We start from the raw sequence: 19,313 nt of genomic DNA, 5'->3' as shown, positions 1-19,313 counted from the left end.
AGGAGGGACATTCAGCAGAACTTTCCGAGCTGATTGGACGAAGCGACACTTAGTGCCGGTCTACTAAAGGTTCTTTTTAGCCAATCACAATCTCCAATGGAGTCCAATGGTGCAGCAGATGTCATGAGGAACCGCAACAAGTTACGCTGGTCAGGGCACATCTTTCTGAAATCGTGGATTCTGACCCAACAGATGGGATAGCAGCAGCTACGCGTGCGTCCTCCTGCGCTGTCATGTTTATGTTGGTTTAGTCGTGGGCTCTGCTGCTATTGCTTTTGTCACAGGGGTATGACCCGCCTTAATCCATAATACTGCAATGTGATTGGCCCAAAGAGTTTTCGTGCGGTCACAAACAGTTGAAACCGGGGTGGTACAAGATCAATTCTTGTGTGTTTGTGAACGCACAGATACTGCGAGGTTTCAGCTTGCAGGCAAGGTTACACACTGCCAGTAGCACACGCAGTTTACTTGGTGAAATGAGGTGGACCCAATTGGTTTTGCACGACTTAACCGTTGCGGATGCACTCTTGGTAGATCACCCATTACACGGCCACTTTTTGCAAGCGCAATTCATTATTTGCCCACACAATTTAACGCTCCTTATTTGGAATCTTAGATCAGGCCTTTAGTGTACAGACATATGGACATGCGTTTGCTGTGAAGGAGAGCTTATTGCAGCTTTTCATTAGTGGATCTATAGATTCATGCCCCAGATAAAATGTGTGATTTGTGCTTGTTTTGCATTATTTAAGACCGTTTTCTACTTGCACGACTTGAGGCAGTCACTCCATATGTATATGGAGGAATTTCAAAGAGGACGTATGTATGTGTGTGTGTGTGTGTGTGTGTGTGTGTGTGTGTGTGTGTGTTGGGGGTGTGGGGTGTTTGGGGTAGTTGTGTATGTTATGAACAAGAAATGAGTCTAGGTTAGATCACTTCTCTACATTTGAATTTAGAGACATCATGTGGAATTTCCTGATTGCGTTGACATGATCAAAAGACTTATTGTGAATGACTTAATGAGTCTTGACTTGTGACTTGCCCAGAAGAAGTTGAAACTTTTTGCCTGATTCTTGGGCCTGGAACGAACCCTGTTTCTAATCTGATCTCCACCAACTCACACTGTAAAAAAAAGTATCCCAAATGGCCAAGAGGCTTTTAAAGACTAAAGTGAGGCTGTCCCAGTTAGGTCTTTATTCATCTGCCACTATGAATAGCAGTCATTGGAATTTGAAGGATGTGTATGCCCTGATAGTTACCTAGTTAAAATGTAACTTCAGCTTCATTCTACTAGGTTTCAGTTTAGGGTGTTGGAATCCCTAAGCTGAAACCTAGTATTGGCGGCCAATTCCTGCATAACTCTCATAAATCTGACCTTTTTGCAGATAAATTACACTTTAGGACTATTAAAAAGACCTTTATAACAATACATTGACCTGAAATTATCTTCAATCTTGCATATGATGACCCTGCAATTAATAAACTAGGTCCAAATGTTATATTTATGACTGTGAAGATGATGAATGATGAATTGTTTATTTAGATGCTGTTAGTACATAGAATATGAGATGTTTTTTGGCTGGGTATTATGGTGTCCCACAGTCACTGCTGTAAAAAAACTGCTCAGAGATTGATGACATCACAATGAGCGTCTGTGAGGTCTATGTGCTCGAGAGCTCTGAGTCATGATGAAGTCAGACTATGGACTGATTAAGCAGGTTTAATGATACTGTAATGCTAAAGAAATATTTTTATTTTTTTAACACGCAAAGTTGTAAAGCCAAAGGAGTCTGTTTAAAGGGGATTTATTATGCAATTTTTTTAACCCTTTAATACATTTTGTTGTGCATCTGGATTCTCTAGAAGTGCAGATTTTTTTATGCATTCTGTCCAGGAGTTATTTAGATATCTTTATAATATTTCTGGGTATGTTTTTCAAGCCATTCAATTTTCTATTACATTTTTTTTTACTTTTACGTCACAGCATTTGCTACAGAGCTGCTAAACAAGGTCATGGATTTCCAGCTTAATACATTTGCCAATCTGCCATTTTTATTTCCCTGAGTGATTTTGTCCAAGCTGAAGGATTCCAAAGTGACAAGTGGATAAGTCATCAGTTGTTCTTCACACCGTCCCACAGCATACTACAAAAATGGCTGAAGATTTAAAGAGACGGCACCAAAACGAGTTGCTCTCTGACACAGCTCAGAACTGGGGTAAAAGAGGGGCTGTGGAGCAACAATAGCAAGGAATTTAGACCAAAGCATTGTCGTTCCATTTTATATAGACCACAACTGAATGATTTCAATGTGAAAAGGAAGAACTGAAAAGCATGATATGTACTCTTTAAATGAAATAAATTTGCATTCCTATGATCCTCTGTTATTTCATTAAGTGTCACTTATACATTTTGTTCAATAAGTTAAAGTTAGAGTTATTAATTTCAAGCTGTTTTTTTTATACATAATATATTTGCTTGCACAGACCACAAGGTGATCCAGAAGAAATACATTTAAACTAGAAAATATTAACTTCCTTCTAAAGTTAATTGAAAAATTATAAATCTATTAAAGGGACCAGTGTATGCATAGTGCTAGCTTAACAGCTGTGTTTTGCTGTGCTCGTCAGTTTAACCATGGAGCCTGGAGAGTCACTGGTTTAATGTGTACACAGCAAGTCTCTGTGCTTTGAGCCTGAATCACAAACTGGTTAGTTCACCCAAGGTGGCAGATAGCAGCATATCTGATGTTACTCATAAAACATTATATAAGCAGATGTGCACTGTTACAGATGCAATTTTTTTTATCTTGCATAGCAATTCTCTTATTCCCTTATTTTCATTATGGATCAGTTTGATCATTATTTTCTAAATTTAGGAGGTGCTTTGTTTGGTTTTGGTTTGAATTTACTGTAAAAGCAACATCAGCACTGATTGTGATGTTGATTTTCTCTTTCTTGAGACTTGGGTGGAAATCATTGTGAATTGAGACTTTGCTGAATGTTGTCTGGCAAATAATCCTAATCTTGACATCACTACACTTACTGCTACATACCTAACATATGGAAGGAAGGCTAAGTGTTGAGAGAGACGAGAGTAAATTTGTGCACGGATGTGTCAAGTAGGATGATTTAGGTGTTAGATCTGGAACCAAAAGGTCCTAATCCAAGTGCTCTAAGAGCTACGGTTGTGAAATCTTGTGACAGAATCAAGCAAACATCCATAAAATCCAGTTAACTGAAGTTAAACGTTCTGAGCTCCAACATAGATTCAAAACAGCATTTTTCTCATTACTTTTCCACAGAAAGAAAAATAGAAAATTGGTACAATATTGCATATGATCAGCAAGGAGACAAATGAGTTAGTAACTTTGTTGAATTACTGAACCCACCTCTGATCAAACATGGTGAAGTAATGAGGAAGAAATGCATGAGGAAAGGTGAAGGAGACAGAAACCTGTAAGGGACACATAGGAAAAAATGTTTGTGTGAACAACACAAGCTAAGCTATATGTAAGTAAAAAAACAACAACAAATAAACTAGAAAAATTTCTGAAGAAATTTAGCAAGGCGCCTGCCACTTGGTGCAAACCGTACCGTCAGAAATAGCAAGAGGAAGTAACACTGCAAATTTCAGGTTCCTATGACCTTCACAGCCCTCGCAGCGGCCGTTGAAAGGTGCCATGTTAAGTCAATGGACCTCCTAGGAGCTTCTTGCTAGCACCGTTGTCATGGAGACTCAGTGAGAGCTGCAGCCCTCTCTGTCTGTAAAGGCAGAAGAACTCTGGCTAAGCAGCAGTTGGTAGGACCTTCCTAAAGCTATTTCCGGTTAGCAACATGCTAACGGTTAGCCGCTAGCATGGCTGTGTTCAGTATCAGCGGGTGATGTTACTCTGTTAGTTTGGTTGAAATCCTGTACTGAGAAGTGCCTAAAAAGGGAGAAAATGCTAAAATTCACCAAATCTGTCAAGCAGAAGTTTGTACAGGCTTCCTAGAGCTACTTCCGGTTAGCAACATGCTAAACGTTAGCCGCTAACATGGTTGTGTTTGGTATCACTGGGTGAGTGTACTCTGTTAGTTTGATCCAAATCCTGTACTGGGATGATAAATAGGGAGAAAAAACGTTGTTTATAACGTTGCCATGGTAACTGAAAATGGCAGGTGGTACAAAAAAATACTTCATGGGATCAGCACATATGTTTTAATATACACACTGTGGGGATTATAATACAAAAATCTTAGTCTGCCACGCCGGGTTTCAATCCCACGACCTCTTGCATGCAAAGCCTGCACTTTCCATCTGAGCTATACTGTAGCGCCATATATGGGCATGCAGTATTGGGACCATAAGGGGTTTGGTCCCCCATTGAAAAGCATTGGATGTTTGACACCTCATAGCTTGGAGATGCTTTATGCCACGTAGCCCAAATTTCTTGTGGAGCTTTCTCTCTAAAGTAAGAACAGACTCTGTGAAGCAGAAGATGGTGAGACCTTTCTAGAGCTACCTCCGGTTAGCAACATGCTAACAGTTAGCCGCTAACATGGTTGTGTTCAGTATCACCGGGTGATTGTACTCTGTCAGTTTGGTCCAAATCCTGTACTGGGAGGTGCCTCAAATAGGGGTGCCAATACTTAATGTCACCAAACGTGACCAAAGTTCATTGGTCAGATTGGCCTCCTTTAGAAACTGAGCCTCACCACATCTGGGCCCAGAACTCAACATTTGACCAAAATGGTGTGTAGTGCCATTTCCCACATGTGGGTGGTGCTGTATTGGCCAAGTGGGTCGTGTCTGGTTATCATGCCAGGTCCTGTTGGAAGCAAAGACCCAATAGGAAAGCATGTAAAATCCAAAATGGGACAGTAAACTGACACATGGCTGAAAGTCACATGAAAATTTTAAAATGTTAAGAGGAAGTGACTGTGCGAATTTCAGATTTCTACATTAATCACAGCCGCTGCAGCTGGCGTCGAAAGTTGCCATTCTATCTCAATGGAACGTCTCCCACTGGCCCTCAGAGTTACGTCGTCATGGAAACTCACTGACACAGCTGCAGCGGGCCAGTCTAAAAAAGTGCAGACACTTGGTGTCCAAGTCTGCCTATTGGATTATAATGGAGAACTTTGCCTCGAACAACGCACGATTTCTCCGGAACCGTAAATGGTAGAGACGTAATTTTTTCTGTGTTTATTTCGTAAAGGATAGGGGAAGAAGACTTGCTATCGGATTTTGCTGGAAAAAGTTTAATAAAGGCGTAAAAAATTATGATCTAAAGGACATTTTTATGAAATTTCAGAAATCCTCTGAAAATGATCCCGAACAAATCGCTCTGGCTAAAAAAGTATAAGAGATATCAAAATAATTCTTTCACTGTGAGTATCAGCAGGCTTTTGATGACCATGTAGCTCATTTTCATATTTTTACAAAAATCGGTGCAGGCACAGCGACGATGTAAAAAAGTGGATGATGTGGGAAAATGCAGCTCCAAAGCGATTTCAGGATTTTGCACATTCGCTACTCCCGAACAAATTGTTCCTGTGGAAAAACCGTAACAGTTATCCACAAAATTCCTTTTTTGTGAGTGCCAGAAGGGTTGGGACATTCATGTGTGAAAGTCTCATGTCTGTACATAAAACGGTTTAGGAGTAGCGACGATGCGAAAACATGTGGTGTTTTGGATTTTTAGACGTCATTTTTCAAAACCGCTCCATAGGAAATGAATGGGGGAGGTTTCGGGTTTGTGTCGCTCTGAGGTGATTTGCGAAAAATCTAAAAATGCCACACCAATGAGGGTTACATTTCCCGAATCCTGACAAAAATACCTACGTTTTGATGTATAATTTGTCTACGTAGAGTGAAAATTGAGCGAGAAAGGTCAAGTTGTTCGGAGTTTTGAAATCTTTAAAAAAGCTAGAGTGGGCCACTCTAGCGGTTGGAGAATTCCGTCATTGACTTTCATTGTAAACGATGATTTCGCTGATTTTCGGACATGAGCTTTGAGGAGTAACTGTGAAGAGACGATAAAAGATATCCACATCCCGTTTTCACTTCTGAGTAGTTCACAGATATATCTACAATCTGGAAGTTAAACGGTGTTCGTAGGTGAAAGCATGACGACACAGTACAGCGTTGAAAATGGTCATTTGGAGGCTTTTTTGAGGCTTTCTTTCTACCCGACTCCATTGATTATTATTGGTTTTTTGGGGGTTAGTTTTTCGCTAATTTTGTTTCCATGGTAACTCGAAACCCCAATAAAAGTAGTAGCACACTATTCCCGACCGAACCGCACGTTCTGATACCTATATTGTGGGGGTGCACGCTACGGTTCGGGCCGCATTAAGCGTCAAACAATTAAGAATATTAATAAGATAGAGACGCGTTTAGAGGTGCATAGTAATAGGTGCCTCCATGCATTTGCATGGGAGGCAGTGCTGTGCTTTGCACAGCACTGCCTCCTCATTGCAAATGCTATGGCAGGCGCCTAATAATAAAAACAGTAAAACTAAAATTAAATGCTTAAAGGTGCAATAAGCAAAATTTTACCACTAGGTGGGGTATTGAGCACTGTCTGCAAAACAAAGTAAGATGTGTGACCAGCCACGCCTCTCTCTTTCTTTACTCCAGCTGTAACTTGGCAACCCCTTTCTCCTCCCCTCCTCGCTTTATATGCACATATTTGTAAAGGATAAATTCACAGCAAAACAGCATCACCTTTCAGAGGAACATGTCTTGTGAAGAAGTAGGTAACTCATAACTTTGTAATGCTGTTAGTAAGGGAACATTTTGATCAGCTGTTTCTCCAACACTGCGTTGCTCTGACAGTGGTATTTTATTGCAGGGAGGGGCTGAGCCCTGAGTGCCAGCTGTTCACATCCATCTGGAATCGCTCCACTGGAGATGTATTTCAGAAGGAGGGGCCTTGTCAAAAATCCTTGCATATGATTGGATAAACCACTTGCCCGTCATCTTTACTGACGTGCTACAAGCTCTTGCCAAACCCGGCCAGGAGAAGGGTGAAAACATTGTTTCCACTAAGAAAAGCCTTCAAAGCCATTCTCTGGTGTTCTTTTAAAGAATTAGTATTCAGCAGATTGGACGACACTGATGAAATAGCAGCATCAATGTTAGCGCTTGCTTCATCGCTGCAAGCCACCATTGTTGTCTGAATCCAAACAATCGCTTCTCTGATACGTCACATCTACGAAAATCCCGCCCGGCGGTCCTGATTGGCTGTCCATTTTATGTGGTACTGAAATCCTACCCAATGGCAGCAATTCCAGAAGGATGTATGGAGCCATGTGGAGCTCAGGGGAACTACATCCATCTGGCGAGAGTCAGGTTATGTGTGACCGGCCCGGCTTTTAAGCAAGAGACTGTAGAACAACATAGAGAGATGATGTGTGATGTTTAACCATAGTCAACCTAAAAAGATACATTTGTTTCTTCACAAAACTAAAAAAGTGACATTTTGCTTATTGCTTCTTTATTATTGCTGCAAATAAATAAAGAAAAAATATGGTCAAAATATGAATCATGGAGTATTTTAAACAAACATATTAAAATATATAAAAAAAAAAAAAAAAAAAAAAATATATATATATATATATATATATATATATATATATATATATATATATATATATATATATATATATATATATATATATATATATATATATATATTTAAATTATTTACCACATTTGAAATGTTTTGGTTTATCTATTGGGTCATTTCTATATTTTTTGTCAGTTTTAGTCCTCCTTATAATTGTCCCCTACTTACTGGATTGGCCAAAAGTAAAAAAATAAAAGCTATTTTTTTTTTGCTCTTAACCAGAAATAACCTTCAAAAAACGTCAAAAGACAGGAATGAATCTAAACTGTTTCAGAGCTTATTCCTGTCAGTCAGGGCCGGTTTGTGACATAGGTTTACATAGGGGGCAAACCACTGAACGGGGCACTGCTGCAACGGCTCAACAAAGATTAAACAAGGTGTGTAATGAAATAAACATTAGCAACAATGTGCATCCCTGACTGGCTCCCTTTCTCCATGCACTGTATTTAAAATAAAGATTCAGAACACATAAACAACACCGCTGACTGATCCGTTTCACTGCTTGGGTTTTCCACCTGAAACAGCTGTGAACTGACGTCAGAACAGCTTTATGAGTTTAGCTGCCGAAGGGTTGTTGTCTGGAGACCATATCAGGTCATAAGCATGTATTTAATAGGTGTTTAAAAAAATGTTTCATTTCAGGTCCATCATTTTTATAGTCTGAATCCTGCTGTTGTCCAAACAAGCAGAGGGTTTCATTTTTTTTTTAATCAAGATGTATTTTATTGATAGAGCAGAGTAGAGCATCTGCATGTAAGCATTAGTGAAATCAATAACTATTCAGGACAAAAAGGTCATAACAAAAGCAGGGTGGATATGAGAAAAAATAGAAGAAAAATAACAATAATAGTAAAGGAAAACCCAAAGCAATCCCTCCTAAATCACTGCCATAAACCATGAAAAACTGATTCTTAATCATAAGGGCAAAGGCGAAAAGAACTGCGTTAATTCAGGTAGATTGTGTTGTCAAAGAAATTGGAATAGTTTCAAGGAAGTTCCCCAAGTTCTACTAAATGTAGCCTCTTTCTGTTGTGAGAATCTTCATGTGTACTAACTGAACGCGGTGGGATCCTCTGCTTAGATGAATTTCCTTAGTTCCTCTCACATAGTCTGTCACGCAGAATCCCTGATTAAACGATTGGAAAGGTCCTGAAGATGGAACGTTCCTCCTTCTCTCTTATCTGTTATTTGGAATGTACAGTAGTATTTAAGGAACTAGAATATCTTTGAAAAAAATATTTATTTCAGTAACTCCATAAGGAAATCCCATTATATAGATTTATTCCACTTAGACTGATGTTTTCAAGCCTTTATTTCCATCAACTATCACAACTTTCCATTTACAGTTAATGAAAATGTGAAATTTTAAATTAGAATATTATATCAGACCAATATTTTTTTTTATCTTAAAACAGATTTAATGGTAAATGTATAGTTTACACAGGGAACCCAGGTTGCAACCTAAAATATGCGTTCCAGTTTTCTACATTGCATATTAAAGCTCGGAGCTGTTGACGCCACTGGTGGGGGCACCAAACCGTAAGCTCGCATGGGGAACTAAAATGGATAGAGCCTGTTCTGCTGTTAATTATTCATCAACTAAAATCTTAGGACGAAAAAGGAAATGGGTCTGAAATTTTCCAAAATTAGAAATCATTATCGGAAGATAATTTTAAAGCAAGAGGTACTTTTACTGCTGTTAAACAAATCTAATCATAGAATCAGGCAGAAGTAACAAATTAATGACAGCCCTAATGTTCAGACTGACTGATTAGGAATATCACAGGTAGCAATCCATGGTACGCGAGCCGTACTCTATTTTGATAATCACCTTATTGAGAGTTAGCATAAATGCTGATACTGGTGTCCAACCTCAGGCCTCAGGGACTGGTGTCCTGCATATTTTAGATTTTCTTTGCTTGAATAAACCTGAATCAGATGAATGCTTTATTACCAAGCCTCTGCAGAACCTCATGACTCACCGAAGATGTTCTATAGCCATTTGAATCTGTTGTGTCAGAGGAAGGACACGTTTAAAACATGCAGGACACTGCTTGTCAGTATGTCCAGTTAACACTGTCTCTGTACTCTATGAGCAAATCTCAGAAATGGAATGCATTCTTCAGCTGCTCTCCAAGAACATTTGAGAAGCAGCTCTAAGCAGAAAGATTTATGTTGCATGAATTTACAGGGGCAGCCATCTGGGCCCGACTCAGCCGCTGTGGACTCATGCACGTGTCCTCTGGACTGATTCTGATTCTATTCTCTTACTCATATTTCTGTCTTCTCCTGATGAAAGCCTCCCTGCAAAGACGCCCCGTCAGATTTCCTCTAAAACCTGCTGACATGTTAAGCCTCTTAGCTGGGCCAGCTGCCAAGCAGCAGCACGTTCTGCAGCCGGCAGCAGAAAGTTGTTAAACGGTGGGATTGGAAGCAGGGTGGGAGGAAGCTGAGGAAAGGTGATAAAAAAACATGGCAGTTTGCGGCGGACCTGTCATTTGCTTAGTTGTAGCGTCGCTGAGGATTTCAACTAAAATAAGTCCTTCCTAATCCTTCAGGGACTAATGAGACAACAGCAAAGCTCCGGTGTTCAGCTAGAAAAAGTTAGCATCGTCAGAAGGTGAGGCTGTTCCTTGTACCTTCACTATGAAATGAACAAACAAAAAAAAACCCTGTAATACTTGAGTCTCACAAGAACACCCCAAAACCCCTCTTTACTTAGAAAATCTGTGAAAACACTCGCAAGCTAAGAAAATTCATGGAGGTAATTATAGAGACATAAATGCATCTGTAAGCATTGTCATTGTTGTTGTTGTCAGCCACAGTCTTAAAATAAAAATTAAATGCACAAATATAATGAGAATAAAACACCTAAGAGAAACGGACTGGTTAACTGGAGTGGTTCTAATGGTGTATGGGTCTTTCGCTGTCACATTATTACTTGTATCTTTCATTTTTATATGGAGAAGGAAGACACTACGCCTCAGGACAATAATGCTCAGGCATTACTTTACTATGTACTCAAAGCTGTTGCATTCAATGGGAGAGCATGAAAAACAGAAAAACACAGGAACAGATGACAGAACTTGTTCCACAAAATGTCTCTATTCTATACCCCAGCTTGGTAAGATTGGAAACAGCATCACAGCAGCTTTAAAGGACAAAAAATGAAACTGCTCGCCACCTTCAAATAGACTTTTTTATTTGTTGTGGAACTTGTGACCTTTGTTTTTAAGTAGGCTGACAGGGAATGGGGTTGAGAGAGAGGGGGAAGACATGTGGACCACAGGCTGGGACTCGAACCCGGGGCAGCTGAGTGGCCTGTGCCTGCTGCACCACCGTGGCCATCTTCCAGGTTTAGTGAGAAGTACTGAGCTACGCATACTACTAAAGGAACCCTGAATCTAACAGATCCATCACAGCTTTTTGAAGGCCAATCAGAAACCAATGGTATGCTGGGTTTTAGAAACTGAACAATCCCCACTAGATATTTGTCTTGATTGTTCTGCTAATCATTTTTCTCCCCCCGTTCATGTCTTGTGTCTTGTTGTGTAAATGAGATCCCTGTTTGTGGACTGTCTGACCCGCTACATCTTCTCAGGGAAAGCCTACGGTCCAGAGTTTTACTATGACACCTACAACGCTCTGTGGCAGAACCGACCTCAGGTCTACGGCTTCAAGCTGCAGTGGACTCAGATGGAGCCCAACGCTGTGGATCGAATTCTGGCCTACAGGCTCGGCATCAGGCAGGTCAGACCCCTAGATCATGGCTAAACTTAATCATGTACTACACTCAGAATGACATTCACCAATCACCAGTCATTTTACACAATATGTGGGTAGGGTTGCAAAGAGCTAGAACATTTCTTAGACATTTTCAAAATCTTTCCAGGAACCTTTGATGCAATATTTACACAGGGAAGCTGGGAAATATTCCAATGTGGAAACTTTATATTGAACTTGTTCTGATTTCTTTAAATATAAATTCGGGGTAAATTAAGAACCCTGTATTATATCTAAACAGAAATACAAATATCTGTTTTTTCTTAGGCAAAGATCCAAATAAAATACTTTTCAAAAAGTAAAAACTCCAAATTCACCATCAAGTAAAATTAACTCAGATGATGGAAAAAAGTCCCAAATGCCAGATATTTCCAGACAAAGTTCTGTTCCTGGGCCTCATTAATTCAAGATTTTCTCTGTTAACTCCCATAAATTTGCTTCGATTCCAACAGAAAATGTATGACTTAGAAATTCCTGCCATTTTGCCACCCTGAGGATCGCCCCTGTCATTATCCCTAGACAGTTTTGACGGCAGGCTGGCTTAACCTACCAACGTTCATGTATTTTCGGTGACTTTCGAGAGGTTTGCCTCTGAAATTCTTTGAACTTTGTGCAGCTCTTTGGGTTGACGTGGGATATGTGATATGATGTGATGACAGAGCTCGTCAGAAGGAACAGGAGCAGAGGAAAGGGGCCACTGCTTAAGTGCCTAAAGATGCTCTTAGTGGACAAAACCATCTTCAATGGAATTTTGACAGAGAACTGGCAGCTGTGATACATACAGGAAATGCATAACCTTTAAAGTCTGCAAAACGATTCATCCCTCCTGAAGTAGTTTAAATTTTAGAACTTTATAACAACATTACAACATTGAAATAATTTAATTTCATTGGGATTTGTGACTGAGCAATACAGAGTAGTGCATAACTGGAAAGTGAAAGGAAAGTCATATATATTTCGTCATAAAAAAGATTTATATCACCTGTGCACAACTAGACACAAGGTTTTTGTCAGTTGTATCTTTATGTATTTTCATAATTACTTTTAATCTTTCCACTTCTTATTTGAGGAAAACAGTATTATACTCAACAGTCTCCTAAATATATAAATATTAATAAAAACAAGATTAAGATTCATCCATTGACAAAAACGGGAAACTACTTTCATGAAATGATCAGCTTTGACTAGATGATGACTGAAGCTAGCATGTCAAACAGCCACTAGAGGGCGTAGCAGAGGCATCTCAGATGGAGCGTGGCAGTGCATCTGCCAGGGAGAACAGTTGGTGAACGTCAAATAATGTCTCCTCCATGTGTTAGTCACCTCCATGTACCACAGAAGAAACTGCTGAGGCTCAGTGTGATTTGCAAATACTTTGAACCTACAGTCCCTGGAGGCTATGACATTTCTTTATCCTGCTTTTGTGTGCGTCTCAGATGGGTCAGATCCGCTGGTGGGAGCAGGAGATCCCTATAGGCGGAGCCATCCAGAAGGGCCAGCTGCTGACCTACAACCTGACCGAACTGGTCAAACCTGATTCCTACCTGGTGCGCCTCACCCCCATTACCCGGTATGGGGAGGGGGATGCCTCTGAACGCATCATCACATACAGCGGTGCGTTGTTTTCTTCTACCTTCACAGATCTAACTGTAACAATATTTATGTGTTTAAAATGTCTTTTTAATGAAAAGTGTTTTTTACATGCTTTCCTCATATCATTTTTCAAGTTTTGAGAAATCAAGAATATTCTTCTCTATTTGGCACTAAAGTACAATGAAAATTAATAATGTGGAAGTTTCCTGTTGGTTATATGCACAGATCAAGTCTAGAAAAGCACAGCAGATGGTATGGGAGGGTAAATGAGAGTTAAATACAGCTCCAGACCTAAAGGCAAGGCAAGGCAAGGCAAATTTATTTATTTAGCACATTTCAGTACAAAGACAATGCAAAGTGCTTTACATGATAATCGACTAAAGTTAAAAAGTCATGAATGTTCACAACCCATTATTTGCACAGTGTGAAATACAACCAGACAAGAACATTTACAAAGAAATATACCTGCATCATCCTTCATCCCTCAGTCCCCATCACTCATCCGTACCATTTTTATCCCAGATCAAAAAGCCTCCATTCCTGAACTCTAACTTCTTCATTTCACCTCCAGCTCTCATTCTCCATTTTTCTGCTGAGAATTGGCCTTAGAAGAAAAAAAAAAAACCAAACCTTTTCTCCTCTGACCTCATCAATAGGACTTTGTCCTCACCTGTACGTAGTGAAGGACATGGTCAATCCACCTCCAGTTAATATTCTAGTTGTTGTTTGTGGTTTCGTTCATAAACACTCTGGTTTTTAATATCACCAGCTAGTGATTATAAACCTTCCTGTTGCTGCTCATTCACAGATTTGCTGTTCTCACAGATGGCAGAGAAACTTCATATTAAAAAGCTGATTATGGTAAACTGGGTCCACCGCTGATGGTGGATGTCATAAACACAGAATGTAGTTTGGAAGAAACAAAGTGGAATATGTTTCAGTCATTAACAGGTTTCACTTAATAGGTAAATGGGGCTTTACTCATTAATGAATATAATCTCCTCTGGGATGTTAACCTTAAGGCGTGTGTGTGCAGTTCAACATCCAGCTAAAAACTCTAGAAAACTGTTCTAAAAGGGGAAGAAAATATACAGAGATCAAATTTCAATTTAAATATGCTCTGACTGAAAAAAGCATGTACACCCCTGATCAAAATCTTTTGACCAGTTTGTATGAATTTGCATTTTGCACTGATCTTAAGAAGGTTTTAAGTAGAGCTTCAAATGAAAAAAAGAATAAATAGGAACAAGAAACCAAATGTTATGAACAGGCAATTTATTGAAAACTATTTAACTCAAAAAGGCTGTTCATCAGCTGATCAGAATTTAAGTCCACAGCCTTTAAAAGCCAACATTTGTGCACAAATTTGGATTCCATGTCATGTACTGTCAAGTAATCACACTGTGAAGATCTCTTGATGGCAAAGGCAAAAAAGCCCACCATCTTTGAACATGGTAAGATTGTTGAGCTGCATAAACAAGGCCTCTCACAACAGCCCATCTCTGCTGAGGTTGGACGCATTAAGACAGTCACTTTGCATTTCTTAAGTGATCCTCAGGGTTATGGAACAAAGAAAATCAGGTGGTAGACCCAAAAGAATCTCACCAACGCTCAGCTGGAGGATCCGAATGGCTGTCCGTCAAGGCACAGGACGATCCTTGCCCCGAATTAAGGTCATTACTGGTGCTGACTGCAGCCCAATAACCATCAGATGGTATCTGTGAAGGAAAGGCTTCAAAAATAAGAAACGTCTTCAAAGGGCTCTTCTCCTTTAACGCCACAATATTGCTCACTTGGACTTTGCAAGGTAGCACCAAACTTAGGACATTCAAAGGTGGAAGAAAGTTTTATTCTCTGATGGGAAAAAAAATTAATCTTGATGGTCCTGATGGCTTCCAACATTACTGGCATAACAAGGAGATGCCACCTGAGATGTTTTCAATGCGGCACAGTGGAGGGGGCGCCGTAATGATCCGGGGTGCTTTTTCCTTCAATGGAACAATGGAGATCCAAGTTGTGCCGGGCGGTCAAAAAAAAGCTGGCTATGTGGAAGTGCTGCAGCGGGCATCCCTCATGGCTGTGGACCGTTGTCTGCATGGTAATGACTGGATTTTCACCAGGACATCATTATAATTCACAATGCCCGTCTGACAAAGACTTTTTTCCAGGAGAATAAGATCACTCTTTCAGACCATTCTGCGTGTTTCCCTTATCTTAGGACAAAAAGAAATTTCACCACGGTAACACATGGTGACAATAAATAAATAGTCTTTGAATCTTTTATCCAATCGAGAACATTTGGGGATGGATGGCAAGGGAGGTTTACATAAATGGACATCAGTTCAAGACAGAAGATGCCCTTCATCAAGCCATCTTCACCACTTGGAGCAACATTCCCTCTAGCCTTTTGGAAACACTTGCGTCAAGCATGCCAATTTTTTTTTTTTTGAAGTGATCAACAATAATGGTGGAGCTATTCCTTACTAAGTCAGTTTTTACCACTTTGTTGACCTATGGTCTTAAACTATTTTGGCCTGATGGGGGCGCAAGAGTTAGGGAGTTTGTCCTGAAACTGCCTGGTTGCCGGTTTGATCCCCCGCTCTTAGTTGTGTCCTTGGGCAAAACACTTCACCCTGGGCAGCTGTGGCTACTAACATAGCTCACCACCGTTAGGGTGTGAATGTGTGTGTGTGGGTGATTGTCTGTAGTGTAAAGCGCTTTGGGGTCATCAGACTTTATAAAGCGCTATTCAAGTACAAGCCATTTACCATTTTGAACAGGCTGCTTAAGTGAAATAGTTGTTTTCAATAAATCGTCTGCTCACAATCTTGTTCCCACGGGCTACACAGTGGCGCAGTGGGTAGCACTGTTGCCTTGCAGCAAGAAGGTCCTGGGTTCAAGTCAGCCCTGGGTATTTCTGCATGGAGTTTGCATGTTCTCCCTTTGCATGCGTGGGTTCTCTCTGGGCACTCTGGCTTCCTCCCATAGTCCAAAAACATGACTGCTAGGTTAATTGGTCTCTATAAATTGTCCTTAGGTGTGTGTGAATGGTTGTTTGTCTCTGTGTTGACTGGTGACCTGTCCAGGATATAGCCTGCCTCTTGCCCGGTGAACACTGGAGATAGGCACCTGTGACCCCATGAGGGATTAAGCGGATCAGAAAATGGATGGACTTAAGTTAAATAGTTGTTTTCAATAAATTGTCTGCTCACAACTTTTGGTCTTTTGTTCCCATTTCTTCTTTTTTGCATTTTGAAGCTCTACTTAGAACCTTGTTAAGATCCAACAGTACAAAATGTAAATAATAATTATTTTTTTTAGCTGGTCTTAAGATTTTGATCAGGAATGTATCTTCTGGAAGCTCAACTTCTTTGTGACAAGGGAGCCTTTAAGGATGGGAGGAGAAACAAACTAACAATCTGCAGCATCCTTAAATGTAACCAACAGCAGAGAAATGAAATGACAGAAAGGAAAAAGAAGTTACTGCTTCGACTAGCTCACTTCTGTCAACTACTGCACAGTATTCATGTGAAAGAAAAAGGCCAAAGTCCTAATTGCAGTTTAGAAAAAAACGAGAATGACCAAAACGTATTGGCTAAACAACATAAACAGTAACAGCTCAAATATTAGCATCCGTCCACCTTCAATATAAAATATTGGCAATAAAAACATCTGTATCAACCAACCTGTAAATACAGAATGGATGCTTGTAAGAGCGTGTAAAATGTCTCATTTTAAAATTTTGGTTTAAAAGAATTGTCTCTAAACCTCCATTTGGTTTAACTTGTGCATTTGTTTTTCTAGACTTTGTAATGAAAGTTTTCTTTTTCACCCTGATTTCTGAGTTGATCACATTTAATCCCCCGTTTTGTACTCTTTCATATAATATCACACTTGTCTCTTTCTCTGCAGATGAAAAGTGATTTGGAAAGTTTCATGTTCTGTACTGTTCTGTCTGATTGCACTCATTTTTTCTGCTCCTCAACAGCTCCTGTTAACCCACATCTCAGTAAGTATCTCTCCACAAAAACATGCTACCCATTAACTGTTAACGGCACTGCTCAAGCCTTGGCTATTTTTAAGTACAGAAGGAGCAGCAGGGGATAAACTCTCAGGTCTCTGAGGCAGGTCACGGTTGACACTTCTCTTCCCAGACACTTTTGCAAAGCCACACCACCAAAACACCACTAGATTTTATGCTTTACAAAGATAAGCACTTATTTTGAGCTCCAGATATTGGTTTGGTTTTAAACCTATGTATCAGGGGTGGGTTAAACTAGCAATTCATCAATTCATTGCAATTAATATTTTCCCAATTCAATATGGATTCAGAAATTCCTGTGAATCGATTAGCTACCCTGGCCACTGGGTTTATGAGCAGTTTATGAACAGTTTTGAGTGATTTGCGTTGTGCGTTATCCCGGCCGTTCAGTGTGAATGTAAATAAAGTAAATGATTTTACTGCAGTATTAAAGGAGCAATAAGTAAGATATTTACTGTAAAATTAACCAAACTTTTTCTTGTTTATCACCCGGGATGGACGTAACATTCCCTATAAACAATCGGTCTCTCTATCAGCGATCCTTTCAAAATTAGAGGTACGGTCCGGAACGACTTCGGTTCAGAGTGTAGTCCGCGTTTACTTGCTGGTTCCTGTGCCAATCATATGAGAGTTCCCAGGCTTCTCAAAACAGAGCTCAGCATTTGGTATTTTATCTTGGCAAAAGAGAAGCAGCCTGCTAACATGGAATTTTAACCACTAGGTGCCAATATTACTTATTGTTCCTTTAATTAATTGGTAGCTGGGACTACCAGGGATTTCCCCGGTGGACCAGGGGTTCAGCCCGTACAGGTCCTGCTCCGTAGTCACAACAGGCTCTTCGGTGCTAACAGACTGAGCAGCGGAGATCAGAAAAACTGTCCCATTAAGCACACAGATCAATACCTGTTAAGCACTAATGTCATGCGTAACATTAAATAGGTAACATTAAATAGATCTGCATAGCCGTGAAGTGGCACTGATGCTGAAAAGTTGAGCAAAAAAAAGAAAGAAAAGAAACCCCTCCAGGAAAGTGCAGCAACACATTTAAACATTCTGACTTCTACTAGATGAGTGTGATAAAATGCTGGAGAGTGATAAGATTATAGACAGGGCAGTCAGAAACATTCTGTTTGTGCTGAGGTTTCTCATAGAGTGAACAATGTAGGTTTATTGACTTTCTAGTTCTTTATTTTGCAAGGTTTATAAGTTATTTCATTGCAAGGAAAGGCTATAGACTATATACAGTATGTTGCTGCGGTATATCATATTGACCATCTGAGAGTAAAAATCATCATATTATCACGGTAACTGACCTGTTTTACATCACAATTTCGACCAAGCTGTTGAAAGCGGGCCAGTCTGTACTGTAATCCTCTTTTTAATTTTTTTTCTTCATGTTCATCACAAACATTACTGCGCTAGTGCTTTATTTTTATGTGTTATAGTTGAAACATTATGAGAATTATCCCAGTTTCTAAGATGACATGAGAATAATTTAGGTTTACATGCACTTGACTACAATGTTAATACAGTACTGTGATGTTGTCACTTTTGTACTCCATATTGATATTTAATTGTTAAAAAATAATACATGTACTTGTTCGCTACTGCTGTACATATGGACAAAATATAAATAAATGTATAAAATGCAACTAATGATAGGTACTCTTAAAAAATTGCAAACCTCTTACAAAATTAATCTATATTGAAACATGTAAATCAATATTGAATTGAAATTGAATCAAATTGTTCTTAACAGTACCACACTCTAATCTGTAGTTATTTATCAGAGAAGCATCCCATTGTTAATTTCTGGAAACAACAACTTTATTTACATTAATTCCTTGAACACTATCAATTTCCTAAATGCTTCCAGCTAATTTTCAGTAATGACATTTTATGTCCTGTTCACACAACAGTACTTTAAAAACGGCATTGTTTTTCCATTTCCGTTAACATATCTTCAATAGGCGTTGAAATCTAAAGTCTCCAAAGTTCTCCCCTGTAAAGAATGTTTTTCTTCTGGTCCTAATTATGTTTTTTTATCCGCACTTCTATGATTGATTCTAACCGTAATCACTTGGTCCACATGAATAAGTGAAGTTACAAAACTTGATCTAATTGGTTAAGTGAAGCCACCACATTGTGACTTTCTAGAACCTCGGAAAAAAGTCTGTTAATTACTTCATTAAACTCATGTTTAGTACCTGTAGTAGTAGTAGTAGTGTTTTAGGCATCTCAGTTAACTGTTGTGCTGATTGTGATCAGATCATTTACGCTTC

General features: G+C 39.5%; 1 protein-coding gene across 1 annotated transcript in view; it reads left to right on the top strand.

Annotated features, from left to right (window-relative positions):
* The window catches only part of LOC105918903 (MAM domain-containing glycosylphosphatidylinositol anchor protein 2), a 105,423-nt gene that overhangs the window by 71,598 nt on the left and 14,512 nt on the right, over window positions 1-19,313 (top strand). The window contains exons 10-12 of the mRNA XM_036150581.1: window positions 11,215-11,363; window positions 12,833-13,010; window positions 16,978-16,998. Of these exons, the coding sequence (XP_036006474.1) occupies window positions 11,215-11,363; window positions 12,833-13,010; window positions 16,978-16,998 (348 nt within the window). The remainder of the gene's footprint in view (window positions 1-11,214; window positions 11,364-12,832; window positions 13,011-16,977; window positions 16,999-19,313) is intronic.

This window comes from Fundulus heteroclitus, chromosome 19, assembly GCF_011125445.2.
Source record: "Fundulus heteroclitus isolate FHET01 chromosome 19, MU-UCD_Fhet_4.1, whole genome shotgun sequence".
Taxonomy (NCBI): Eukaryota; Metazoa; Chordata; class Actinopteri; order Cyprinodontiformes; family Fundulidae; genus Fundulus; species Fundulus heteroclitus.
This window is presented reverse-complemented; position numbering and strand designations above follow the sequence as displayed.